Here is a 14,120-nt window from a genome sequence, read left to right on the forward strand (position 1 = left end):
TCTGTTTTTTTAATAACAATTTTTATTTTTATTTATTTTTTTTTGCATTTAAGAATTATTAATAGTTTACATGTTTTTTGGGATAAAACTAATCAATAGAAATACTGCCTTTTGGTTCTTGCCACTTCACTTATACATGCCTATATATGGAGAAATTATAAAGTCATTTGTTGACCATGTTACTTGTCCACAATTGCTGAGTCACTTGTCACTTATACATTCCAGTAAAAAACTTCCACTTGTTTAAAATTGCTGAGTCAATAATTAATTTCTATTTAAAATTTTTTTCTAACTAACAATTTTAAACAGGTGGAAGTTTTTTAATAGAATAGTAGACCACGTCACTTGTCAATCATTTGAACCTTATAATTTCTCTTATATATGGTAACATAACGGATTGGTGCATTCTTTGCATTTACACTGTTTTGCACTTATGAAACTTTTTTTTTTTTTTTTGAGAAGCCTCTTATGAGACATTAATAGTTTATAATAGAATAGAATTAATCAAAATGATTTTACCGATTGTTACATTTTTTTTTATTTTTTTATTTTTATATATAGACACGGCACTAAATAAATAAAGGTACAACTTTTTTTTGGGATATGTTTCAGCAACAGTGCGGGTTTTTTAAATGAATAAAGGTCTCATCTTCCCACTAAAAAAAGAAATATATCCAATAAGAGATTTTCTCAAGAAAAAAAAAAAATCCAATGTTCCCATGCTGTTGATGCAACGAAGAGAACTGTCAAAATTTGTAATGATATACTTATAAAAAAAAAAAAAGGATTTGTAATGATATAAATTAAAAAATAAAATATATATCTCAGTTTATTTTATTTGTAAGATTGGCCATACCACGATGAAATGTTTATGTTAGTTTTACCGCTACCTAATTAGCATGACATGTGAGCATTAAATATTTTTTTGAAATATATGTTGTTGTTTTGAAAGATATGTTGTTGCTCAAATTTTTTCTATGTATATTTCTATTCATAGGTAGAGAAATGATTAAAATTATTGAGTACATTGATGAGATTTTTTTTTTTTTTTTTTTTTTTTTTTTTTTACAAGATAAGATTTTTACTCTAACTTAATCTATTTATAAGTTTATAACTAAAACTATGTAACAGATAGGACTACTACTAGTAGCATTATAATATTTCTAAACTCAAATAAGTATGTAAAATTGTCTAATTTTCCATAATTATTTATGCAAGACAAAAAACCTTAATATTATAATAATAAAATCATTCCATTATCATTTACAAAGGGAACCCTTAGCAATCATCATTCATAAAATAAAACTCATTCCATTATAATTTCCCAAGGGAGCTTAAAAATTTTCTTTAATTTTTTATATTTGAAAATATTATACCTTGTTGGCAAACCAAATTATCTTCTAGAAAAAAAAAAGGGTTATCTCCAAAGTCGGTAATTCCTGCTTCAACCCACTTCAAGGAATTTGAGAAAACCATTCATGTGTACTTTTATGTCATGCTCGTGTTTGTTTCACTTGAAAATTTATCAATTAATTGTGAACGGTTAAGAACTCTATCTATATTGGAATTAAACTAAAAAATCTAAAGAATCTTACTCTGTTAATACTAATAACTTGCACATGGTAATTATTTCATATTCAATTTTATATCGTAGTCCACACTCCACAATGAGCTTTTTGAAGATCATAAATATACATCGATCCTGAATGATCACTAATGAAGTATCAACTTTAGGAACAGCTTAGGTTTTAGTCGCTTCATTTTGACAAGGATATGAAACAGAAGCTGCATTCTTTGGTGTGGTCTATGCAGACCTTTTTATGTCCTTTATCAAACAACTCCAAAAATGGGTTATGGGGAAATATGACATATACTAAATATACAAGAAAGAAAATATTATTACGGCGAACTTCAATGACTAGTAAGATCAGAAATCGACATCTTCATGACCATACGAAATATATGAACAAGTTGTATCTTGCAAGGTATGCTAGTGTGTGGATTGTGGAGGGATTTGTAAGTGACCTGTTAAGTAACCAAGTTTTGAACCAACCATTCAACCAGGCCAAAGAAAGTTAATATATGCCGATGATCAATTTCAATTACTCTTTCTGCTTTATTAGCAGGCATATAAATATATGTTTACTAAGTAATTTATGGAACTTTTCTGGAATGTACGTTGGAAACACCAAGTAATGCCATTGATCTACTAGCTAGGATCTTGGTGGTTGATTTCTACTAGATTTTGGTTTGATGTTGATAAGGTATCGATCAATGATTACATGACCATCTGATGCTTCAGACAATCTGGAGAAGAACTTGCAAACTCAAGAAAAACCAAATTGCAAGGTGGCATCAGTGTGAAGCCGTCCTGAACTTCTCTGAAGTTTAAGTAAAAGTGACTTTTCATGCAATAGTGAATCAATGGGTAAGATAGATTAAAAATTAAAAATTCACTTTGTGCATTTGGTATTGGCTTAAAAAACTAGTTTTTTTTATTCATCTTATTTTTGTTACTATTCATGGGTTTCATTGCATTTTTTGGTATTATTTATGAGTTTTACTATTTCAGCTACATTTTAACTTTATCTACGGTACTTTCAATAAAAAATTTTCAGTTTCAGCTTAATAAACTATTTTCAAACAGACATTAATCTCAACTTTTAGGGTCCGTTTGGAAGTTTATAAAGGAATGGAATGGAATGGAATGATCATTAAAGGAATGAAATAGAATGGAATGGATTTAGTAGGGAAAGGAATGGAATGGAATGGAATGTGATTTAAAAATCTTGTTTGGATGTTATAAAATAAAGGAATGGAATGGAATGGAAAGTAAGTAACATCGTTTGGGAGTGACATCGGAAGGAATGTAATGAAATCATTTTATAATAACATTACTATTATACCCCTCATTTTAAAGAACATAAAAAATAATCAATGAGAACTTATAATTGCTTTGAAATGCTTAGTATTTAGTGGATGATGTGAAACTAGTTAGCCACAATTGGGTCCGTGTTAGATTATTGAATTATAATATTGTTTTTGTCTAGGTGAATAGATTGTATCACGCTAATCAATAATTTAACAGATGAAGATAATGGCATGAAAAATTAACAATAGTACAATTTCTTTATTTCAATTTGCAAATTTTTTTTAGGGGCTGCTAGTTTTAGATTGGATCTTTTTTGGCTGGTATGCTTTACAATGGATTTGATAATTTAATACATCTCCATCTCCCAATTTCATTAAGGGAAAAAAAAAATTATTGTAGCTAAAAAACAAGTTATGTATATTTCTATGTTGTAAAGCAATTCACGCATCACATATTTATTCTCAACAAAATAAATATTGTCTAACAATGCAAACAAATATCTTTTAAAAAAAAAAAACTCCAGTAATGAGTCATGCCAAAACAAAACAAAATAACATAATCCATTCCAAAACTAAGGTTGGCCAAAAAATCCCACAAATTTTTTAATTTTTAGGCCTAGACATCAGTGTCAATAAGACACATTTGCGCTCATGATCTGGGCAACGAAAGAACATCTCTTTATATGTTGGATTTTCCATCAAAAATATGTAGGCCTCAGGCATAAAAAAATTTATATTAAAAATAATCTACTCCAACTTATTAAAGTTCTAAACTACTATTATTTTAATTAAAATACTTTTCATTTTATTTTCTTCTCATTTCAAATTTTTTTTACTCTTGTTTTTTTCTTAACCACACACCTGTCCTTGTACACTAGCTTTAACATCTTAATAAGTTGTAAACAAATGCATAAAATATATTATGTATATATTTTGTTTAGACAAAAAGGGAATTGACGTTGATAAATTATAACATAGATTGATGGATAGAAAAGGGAACTATCTTGGTCTAATATTGGTTTTGTTATTTGCATTGCAAGAATTTTGTTGTGATTTCATGAATAAGTAGTGGGCAATAAATTTGTTTGAATTATTTTTGGCTAAGAATATATTCAATGAAATGCCTTGATTTGAATTTGGGCAGAGTCATGTTACTCGGTCCTAGGCTGAATCATTTTCATGTTCAGCATTAATAGTAAAAAAATAAGTTTCTATGCTAACTCAGTGTATGATTTTCTGCAATAGTGCATTACTTTCTAGTTTCTTCTCATTTAAATTTTTTTTTACTCTTGCTTTTTTCTTAACCACACACCTGTCTTTTGTCTAAACTTGTACACTAGCTTTTGTAGACATTTCCTCTTAACCATACACATGGTGAAGCCTTGGAGCTATTAACTAATTGGATGGTTGACTTAAAACTGCAAGTGTATGTAACACACCACTTGCTTCGTAAATAACAGAAGAATCAAAAAGGAAACAGAGTAAAAAGCAAATTTGAGTTCTCTAGCAGTTCTCAATTTCAAATTCACAATAGTTCTACAGTAGTTTTCCAGCAATTCTCACTTCCAAATTTCTAAATACAATTTTTTTTTTTAGCTGTACAGGTAACAACAGTTTTCGTTTCTTTTCACTTTCAAGGTTTTTTCTTTTCTTTTCACTTTCAAGGTTTTTAGTTGTACAGAGTGTAGTTTGTTATGGTTTTTAGGTGTACAAAAACACTATATATCACTCTCATGAATCACTAGCAAATAGTTCATAAAAAATAAAATAAAATAAAATAGAAAAGGAAAGACTAGCAAACAACCGAAAAGAAAAAGAAAAAGATAGACATACTTGGTTTGAGCAATATTTGAAAATTGTAGTAGACAAAAAAAAAAAAAAAAAGACCAGCGACAATAGCTTCACTTTGTAGAGGACGGACAATATTGTGCAAGAATTATAGCTTTATTTTTCTTAAGGCTGAATGAGAAAAAAAAGGTTGATATTAAAGGGGTATTTTAGGGATTTTAACAAAAATTTCATTAAACCTAAATTCAGTCCCTCACATTCCTCCCAATTTTGAGGGGAACAAAAATGGGAGGTTTTGAGGGAAAATGGAGGAATGAGCATTCCCTCCTAACCATTCCATTCCCTCCCACTTAAACTCCCAAACGAGGGAATGGACATTCCATTCCCTCCGTTAAAACTCCCAAACAAGAGGAGGGAAGAATATTCTAAAAATATTCCTTTTATTCCATTCCATTCCCTCCTCCCAAACGGACCCTTAGATTAGACAATTTTATAACTTTTCAATTTTTTACCTTTTTTTACCGTTCAAAATTCTACATCTATCAACTACATGGTAATTGCACCATGTATGTTGTGCAATAACAAAAATTCTAATATCAAAGTGTTGTGATTTGGAAGCTAGCGGAAGTGCTTTTACATGAACAAAAAAGAAAAAAAAAATTAAACATCCACACAAGACAACACTATTTAACAACAATATTTAATGAGGTTTAGCCAATTCTATGCCTAGATCCATGGGCAACGGCAATCAAAATCTACCATTAACAATATGCAAACCTCACACACACAAACTCACAAGCCCAAAATGGCAAAACCAAACACACTCAATAACACTCTCATACTCACAAAACAATCAAACTCTCAATACACATCCACGAATATCTTTCATATCTTTCAAACTCTTGTTTTTTTGGGAGTTTTCTTCTCTCTCCATATAGGAGGATCCTTGGATAAAAACCATCAAACCCTTTGTAACGGTACATATTTATAAAGCTTCAATTTTATTTCTTGATAGACAATGAATATCAATTACTTTTTGCACGAGAAATATTTTTTCTTTCCATAACAAAGGGAATCATTGCCTTTCAAACCAAGAAAAATCACTCCTTCCTCTTTACGGAAATTCAAATAAAATCAAATTAGATATTCGAGACAATATTTAGCAATGCAACTGTTGTAGGGGATCCAAATCCCATAAACACAGCTTTTACTATTTTATTTTTTTAATTTATCAAGCACACCTTTAATTAAAGTTAAAGTTATTTGACTGTGCCTTTGTTAAAGGGGACAAAGTAAGGAGTTGATATTAAAGTGCGAAATAAAGTTTACACCATGATTATAATGTTTGGTTTAAATTATAATGCTGGATGACAAACCTGAAAGCGACTAACAGGGACAATACTCAATTATATATAAGATAATAATGTGATTGCAGACATTTGATAAAAAACTATATATATTCAAATGGAGGTGATCAAGAAATGACAATGATGACTTAATCTCAGAAGTGTAAGTTGTCATTTATATATGGCTCATTAATAAATAGATTGGTTGAGAACCCTTTTTTTTTTAAATATCAGATTTGTTGAGAACTTAGTTCTAACCAACAAGGCGGTGTGACGGGGTGCACTCAAAGCATGATAAGGGGTTAAAAATAGTATTATAAGTTTACAAGAAAAGTTAATAGATGTCCTAAAGGTGTTAGTTTAGGAAATATTTTTATAAACTTTTTATAGAAAAAGAAAAAAATAACTAATTTTTTAAACTGATTTTTATATTTTTCATAAAAGTGGTATCGAATCTTTCTTAAAATGGTTCATTAACAAATGTCATAACCGCACTTGTTAACTGGACTCTAAGTTTATTTGTGTTTTATAATTGGTTAATTAGATTTCAAATCTTTGGGACTCTTAGAAAATATTCTTATCATTTAGACATAATCGCCTCAATTAATAGGTCAGCAAGAAGGAAAATGCTACTACAAGTTTTAATACATACAACTTATAAACTGATGTGATAGTGAATATAAGTGACGATCTTTTAACTACTTTGTAAATGAATATTTGAAATTTTGAATGACTTCTTTATAATGGTTATACACCATTTGTAAACTCACTGTAGTAAAATTTATAGTAATGGTATCACTACTCGATGAAGAGCCAAGTGAATCAATTCTCTTGTTATTTTGGTCCACTATTCCTTGCTTTAAGATTTTTTTTTGAATTTTTTTTTAACCATCATGACCGTCCTCAATTTATATCCTCCTTTTATCCCCTTCCCTGCCCCTTAAGTTGTTAATGACACTAAAACTTTTAGTAGCAAAGTAATTAGAATTAAAAAACTTGTAACATTCCAAACCTAATTGAGAATTGTTAACGTGTAATAGGTTGTGGTAGTGCGTGAATGGTCAGATGGGGATGATTCTGGCAGCATTGAGTAGATCGGATTAAGATCTACAGAATGATATGTTTGGTGTCATAATCAGAGATCACAATGGACAGACTCGAGAAGGCAGTATTCTTTGGTGGTGAAGAGAGTGCTTCTGGCGGTGGAGATTCAACCTTGAGGACAGTGGCAGCTCCAAGAATATTTTTTAGGGGGATCATTCAAATTCATGTTGAAAAGGTTGACAATGACCTCTTTGTAAATAATTTTTTTTCATCTTGATCATTATGATAATATTGATGAGATCTTTCGTAACCGATGATCCAAAGGAAGATTTTTTTTTAAGTTAACACGAGTTCTTTTAGATAATAAATCTTAGGTAGGAGATAAATCTTGCGGTATATGTGACTTCCTTATCAAAAATTTATTCATAGTATTAGCAAGAGAATTAAAGATAAATTATAAGTTCAATAGGCATATGTTTCTTAGTATAATGAAGATATTAATTATTATTGCTAAGATTAAATCTTGTAAATTATCTATTCTATATTACTATAATAAAGTTATTATTTATTGTTGTTAAGTGAATTTTAATTATTATTACTTAGAATACTCTAATTCATTATTTATTAGTTTTTGTTTTTACTCTTTTCAATTCTTTTATTTAACAATTCTACTCAATTGTGACAACTTATGGGTCTTTGTAATTCATTAAGAAGAATTTTGTTGTGTTTTTTACATTACTCTATTAAGAATTCAATACAATAATACAATCATTAAAAAAATGTCTTCATTCTCCACTATCTCATGCCCCACTTCCACTGCTTCACATTTAATTATCTTTTAGTGTTTACACTTTACAACTCATTTAATTTTCTTTTTCTGAGATTTAAGATCAACAAATTACTAATTTTTGTTGTTGGACTTACTTTTTTTTTTCCCCCTCAAATTTTAGATCAAATTGGTTTGATGTTGGGTTTTTTTCTTTTTGTTTAAGAAAGCGAAGGTAAATTTTAGTATTGAATTGATTTGTTATTTGGACTTATTTTAGGCAGTTCAAAATTTTATTTTAAGGTATTCAAAAGTCAGGGGGTTCATTTGAACCCCCTGAACACCATGTGGCGCCGCCAATGCTTAAGGACCTTTGACGAGGGCGAAGCAGTTAGGAGAGGACGTAGAAGGCTTATTGACTGGAGAAGTTGAGGCAATGAGGAATACCAACAAAGACAAAACTGCAAGACACAAGAAAAGGTTAGAGCAATGGCTCTGATATTATGTTATAAATACTGAATGAATAGTATTATATTTCACACAAGCAATAAAATATACATGAGTGTCTTTATATAAAAGGCAGAGTGTGCAGTACAAGTATGTGTGTTATATAAGTAAACAATATGGGCCTAAGGCCCATAGCCTATCGTGCCCTTGCTGATACAACATTTGAGCTCATTTGGCTTCAATGGCTTCATAAGAATTTAGGTGTGTCTACATCCTTTGCTACTCCTATTTATTGTGACAACCAGAGTGTCATTCATATTACTCATAATGATGTCTTCTATGAATGGACTAAACACATCGAGATTGATTGTCATTTTATCTGTTATCATCTTATTTATAGTGCTCTCAAGCTAATCTCTGTCTCCTCTAAAAATCAACTTGCAAATATATTCACCAAATCACGTCCTAAGAGACACCTTCGTGCTTTGGTTGGCAACTTCAAGTTGGTTTCACATCTACTTTGAGTTTAAATGATAAATTATCTTCCGCATTTCCATGCTTATCCTGTCAACATGCACTACAATTCAGAATGCAAAAGTTTGGAAACAAAAGGAAAAAAAGGATGAACTTTGGAAACTGATTAATTATAAAGAAAAAAAAGAAAAAAACAATTTCGTTTCTAAGTGCAAACCAGCTGCAAAAGTTTGAATAATAAATGAGAAGAAAAGTAAAGGATAAAATAAAATAAATAAATAGGGAAACCAGAAGCATCTCCTTTGATGACAGCATTATTATCCACTAAGAGTTTGAGCCAAATAGATAAACATGCTACAAAATTGTTTCAGAATTTATTAATGGTGTAAATGCTAAGAAAGACTTGCGTAAAAAAAATGCTCAGAATGACATCGCAATGAAAAAGTAGCTCACACTAGGACAAATTTGATATACTGAAATAGACTATCAATATTCGAATAATCACTCAACCCGTTTGATTGTAATTTATTACGAGAAATAGCTATTTTTTATAATGACAATTTGGAGTTATCTTTTCCGATTATTACTTTGCTATTTATAAGATTATTTATGTTTATTATTAAAAGTAGTAATTTTAAGAGCAAGCGCTACTTCTGAAACTTAAACTCTCGTTTCAACAGGTGAGTTAGGAAGAGATGGTGGTAGAAGGAATCAAAACTTCTTCTGTCTATCCCAAGAGAACATCGATTGACTTACAGACCAGAAAACCTTTACTTATTTAGTTCTCAGCTCTCTTTCATAAGACTCGTGGAGTATACCCTAAAAAGAGCTCCACTTTCAATAGGAAGTGACTAAATAAGTCACATGACTTATTTCAAAATCCACCGCATGTACTAGCCTCATCACACACACTTCATGTGTGATGAGGTTTTTTATTTTTTATTTTTTATTTTTTATAATGTCTTAATTTTTTAGGTTTGGCTTACTTCCAGTATTTTTTTAACTAGAGATTTCCTTTATTTTAAATACACAATGACAAGTGGTAATGGATTTTAATCTCCACATTTTATTTAGTTAGTTGGTGATGTGACAGTTTCTCATTAAAACAAAATATTATTCCAGTTAAGAAAGTACTGGAGGTATGTCAAACTCATTTTTTATTCATTCCAATTTGAGGTTTACACGTTTTCTCATTAATATTACGCATTTAGAATTTCTAATACAACCAAGAGTGTCATGAGGCTAGATTAAAAAAATGTACAAATATTACACATTTATTTTGTAGCAAAAAAAAAAACCTGTGTTTTTATTTTATACTAGCCTTTAAGCACGTGCATGAGCATGTGCTCATATGCTCTTCTATTTTTTTTTTTGGAATAAAAGTTAAAAATTTGCATTTATTATAATTTGGGATTACTAAAATTTTCAATCAGAAAAAAACTTATGGGTGTGATAAGTACTATGTTGGCGCATGCTCAGAGGTTCTTCTATTTTTTGAAATAAATGTTAAAAATTTGCATCCATTATAATTTGGGATTACTCTGGAAGTACTCAATAATTACCCTTCAAATAAAGAGTGTGCTAATTTTTAGGAAAAAAGTTTATCTAGTAGTTTTTTTTTTTTTTTTTTTGTTGAATTACAATTTTAACCCTATTTTTTATTTTTTAAGAATAAAGATTATTTAATTAGATTAAGAGTATTTTTGACATTTTTTGAAGTCATAACTAACTTTCTGAATCCTCTTAATATATAAAAATACATGTTAAAAATTTGCATCCATTATAATTTGGGATTACTCTAGAAGTACTCAATAATTACCCTTCAAATAAAGAGTGTGCTAATTTTTAGGAAAAAAGTTTATCTAGTAGTTGTTTTTTTTTTAATTTTATTGAATTACAATTTTAACCCTATTTTTTATTTTTTAAGAATAAAAATTATTTAATTAGATTAAGAGTATTTTTGACATTTTTTTAAGTCATAACTAACTTTCTGAATCCTCTTAATATATATATATATATATATATATAAAATTTTAATTTTGAGAATCTAATTTATAAGTGGATAAAGTAATTTGAAAATCAACAGGAGAGTGACCCTATTTTTTAGGTAATGTTTTAGTGGGAGTTAGAGTTGTATTTTTATCAGATTGTCCTTTACTTTTGTCTCTACTTAAAATTATGAGTGTAGGGGCATTTTTTAACTGAAAAAATGAGAACGCAAATAGGAAAAGCTCCTTAAATAGTAGTATAGATATGAATTACGAGAAGGGAAAAGAAGAAGTCCACAAGCTTTGCATTTTAATAAGGTCTGAAGCCCCTATCTTGACCAAGAGCAAGTATTAAATCTTCCTATATTTGAAAGGTGTAACTTCAAAATTTTTTTGGAAGATTACTGGGAAGATTTCCTATAATATTAATATATATTTTTCTTTTTTAAACTTTTTTTTTAATACAAGATATAAATTTTACTCTAGAAACTAAAAAATTTCCATTAGCTAATTTCAAATTTGTTAAAATACAAATAGGTTTTTTTTTTTTTTTTTTTTCTGAGGTTTAAGATGCAAAAATTTTTACTTTTGTTGTTAGGCTAACTATGTAAATGTTTTCTTTACGTTGTTAGATTATAAACAACTATAATATAAATTCTAGGATCTTGAATTATTATTGTGGGGCCCGGCCCAGAAATAATGGGCTATTCCAAATTCAGGCCCGTCCGAGGAGAGTCCTGTCCGAAGAGAAACCACGTATGAAGCATTACTCAATCCCAAATAAACGCCAAGGAAACCTGTCCGAGGAGTAACTCCTCCTCGGACATCACGAAGCCCAGACGAGGAACTCTCCCCAGCCACTTCAGTTCATCCTCCCAACATATAAAATGAATAAAATCCAAAATATCCCATGGAGAGCTACCACCACATTAATTGCGCCCCAACCACCCTCTTGGCCGCATTAATGAGGAAATGACCCCTGAACAGTACCGCCTTGGCCTCTGCAACTCACATGGGGAGAGATGAAGGCGTCTGATGGGACAGCCACTCAAGTAGGTGCTTAGATGGTCAACAAGTGTAGGGTTGAGATGAGAGAAGGGAACTATATAATGTAGTGGAGTCCCTCAGAGAAGGGGACGAAAAATTCTGTATGAGGAACTAAAGAAATAAACTTATACGTGAGAGATCCATTCTGGTGTTTTTATTTTCTGCAACAATGCTGTCCATATATCAGACCGAATAGACTCACTGAGACCAAGTTCTTTGACCCATCCTCTACAATATTTATTGTGGGTTGCGCTTTGGACCAGGGCCTGATCAATCGAATTTGGGCCAGGAAAATCGTGCAACTACAATTATGATTTCACAAATACAGAAATTGATTATAAAGCTTACCTTGATCCATTGCTGAAATTTTCTTAAGATCAAGTTTTAGTATAAACAAGCACTTAATTCTTATAGAATTGGTTTCTCTCTCTAGACTCTCTTTTCTCTTTAATTATTCAATGTATTTGATGGGGTAGCTGAATGTCTCTTTTATAGGTAGAGAGATGACCAAATTCCTTATATCTATAACCTTTACTTGCCCATCAAAGTTGGAGTTACTTAAGTTACTTAGGAAACTTATTTCTCCTTTAACTAATGTTTTAAGGACATGTAACTTCTTATTAAACCATAACATATATGAAGTTATCAAATGGGACAATTTATTCTTACATTCTCCCACTTGGCCCATATGATAACTTATGTCAAGACTAAATAAGATTAACTATTAGGTGCACAATGGTACATATTCTCTTACTTTAAATTGGTCATCATAATACTATAATTAAACAACCCACTAACACGAGTCATGGTGGTTCTATATCAATTATATGACATAGTTCCTTCCATGTACTACAATACTAGCAACCTGCTTAATATTGTCTATCAATGAGAAGTGACTTAAAAGGTCCAACAATAATGTCTCTTTTGTTAGAGACTATTACTTTTATTATTCATTCATCATCATATATGTACGTATATTAAATAAAATAGGAATAATCAGAAACACATTTAATGAGATCTCTAAGTGCCAAAAGCATAAAATAACATTAAAGTAACAACCATCATGTTCTACATTCAAGACCCATTCGATCAACATGTTCCTTAAATGTCTTAGGAGGTAACCCCTTTGTCAATGGATCTACAATCATAAGTTGTATGCTTATGTGTTCTATTGACACTCGTTGTTTCTGAACTTCTTCCTTAACAGTAAGGTATTTCATTTCATGTATTTCACACTATTAGAATACTTATCGTTTTTAGAGAAAAACACAGCTACAGAATTATCACAATAAATTCTCAGTGGCTTGGAAATAGAGTTAACAATTTCAAGTCATAAGATAAAATTTCGCAATCACAATCCATGAACTGTGGTCTCAAAGCATGCCACAAATTCAGCTTCCATAGTGGATGTAGTAGTGACAGTTTGCTTTGAACTTTTCCATGATATTGCTCCTCCAGCTAACATGAACAAATAACCAAAAGTGGACTTTCTACTATCAACACATCCGGCAAAATCTGAATCTGAGTAACCAATGACCTCAAGATTATCAGATCTCTTAAATGTGAGCATGTAATTCTTTGTGCCTTGCAAGTACCTCATCACTTTCTTTGCAGCTTTCCAATGATCCAATCCTGGATTGCTTTTGTATCTTCCTAGCATACCAACTACAAAGCTGATGTCGGGCCTTATGCATGTTTGGGCATACATTAAACATCCTACTGTAGAAGCATAAGGAATTCGTGCCATTTGTTTCCGTTCCCATTCATTTTGTAGGCATTGCATAAGGTTGAATTTGTCTCCTTTTTTGAATTAGGGCAACCCCAGCAGAACATTTCTCCATATTGAATCTCTCTAGAACTCTTTCAATATATGCTTTCTGAGACAACCCTAATGGTTCACGTGATCTATCTCAAAACATTTCTATTCCTATCACATAAGTTGCCTCACCCATATCTTTCATTTCAAAGTTCTTAGGGAGAAACTTCTTGGTTTCATGCAATAAACCAATATCACTACTAGCAAGCAAAATATCATCAACATACAAAATTAAAAATATAAACTTACTCCCACTAACCTTCAGATAATTACACCAATCAACAGTGTTTCCCTTAAATCCAAAAGATGTAATGGTATCATTAAATTTAAGATACCATTATTGGGAAGCTTTTTAAATTCGTATATTGACTTCTTAGGTTTGCAAGTTAAGTGTTCCTTACCTTTAATAGAGAAACCTTCAGGTTGATCCATATAGACATCCTCTTCTAAACTCCCATTCAGGAAAGTAGTTTTCACAACCATTTGATGCAACTACAAATCATAATGAGCTACCATTGCCAAAATGATTCTAA

The 14,120-nt window shown here is 30.4% G+C and overlaps 1 protein-coding gene across 1 annotated transcript; it reads right to left on the reverse strand.

The window, feature by feature from the left end:
- Window positions 1-13,122: 13,122 nt before the first annotated feature.
- LOC115990280 (secreted RxLR effector protein 161-like) lies at window positions 13,123-13,518 on the reverse strand. The gene has a single exon (XM_031114128.1). The coding sequence runs from the start codon at window positions 13,516-13,518 to the stop codon at window positions 13,123-13,125; it is 396 nt and encodes a 131-aa protein (XP_030969988.1).
- Window positions 13,519-14,120: the final 602 nt, after the last annotated feature.

Source organism: Quercus lobata, chromosome 5 (genome assembly GCF_001633185.2).
Source record: "Quercus lobata isolate SW786 chromosome 5, ValleyOak3.0 Primary Assembly, whole genome shotgun sequence".
In the NCBI taxonomy this organism is placed as follows: Eukaryota; Viridiplantae; Streptophyta; class Magnoliopsida; order Fagales; family Fagaceae; genus Quercus; species Quercus lobata.

Bases quoted from the DNA above. Each gene is read 5' to 3' on its own strand.
- LOC115990280 (XM_031114128.1), bottom strand. From the start codon at position 13,518: ATGGCACGAATTCCTTATGCTTCTACAGTAGGATGTTTAATGTATGCC.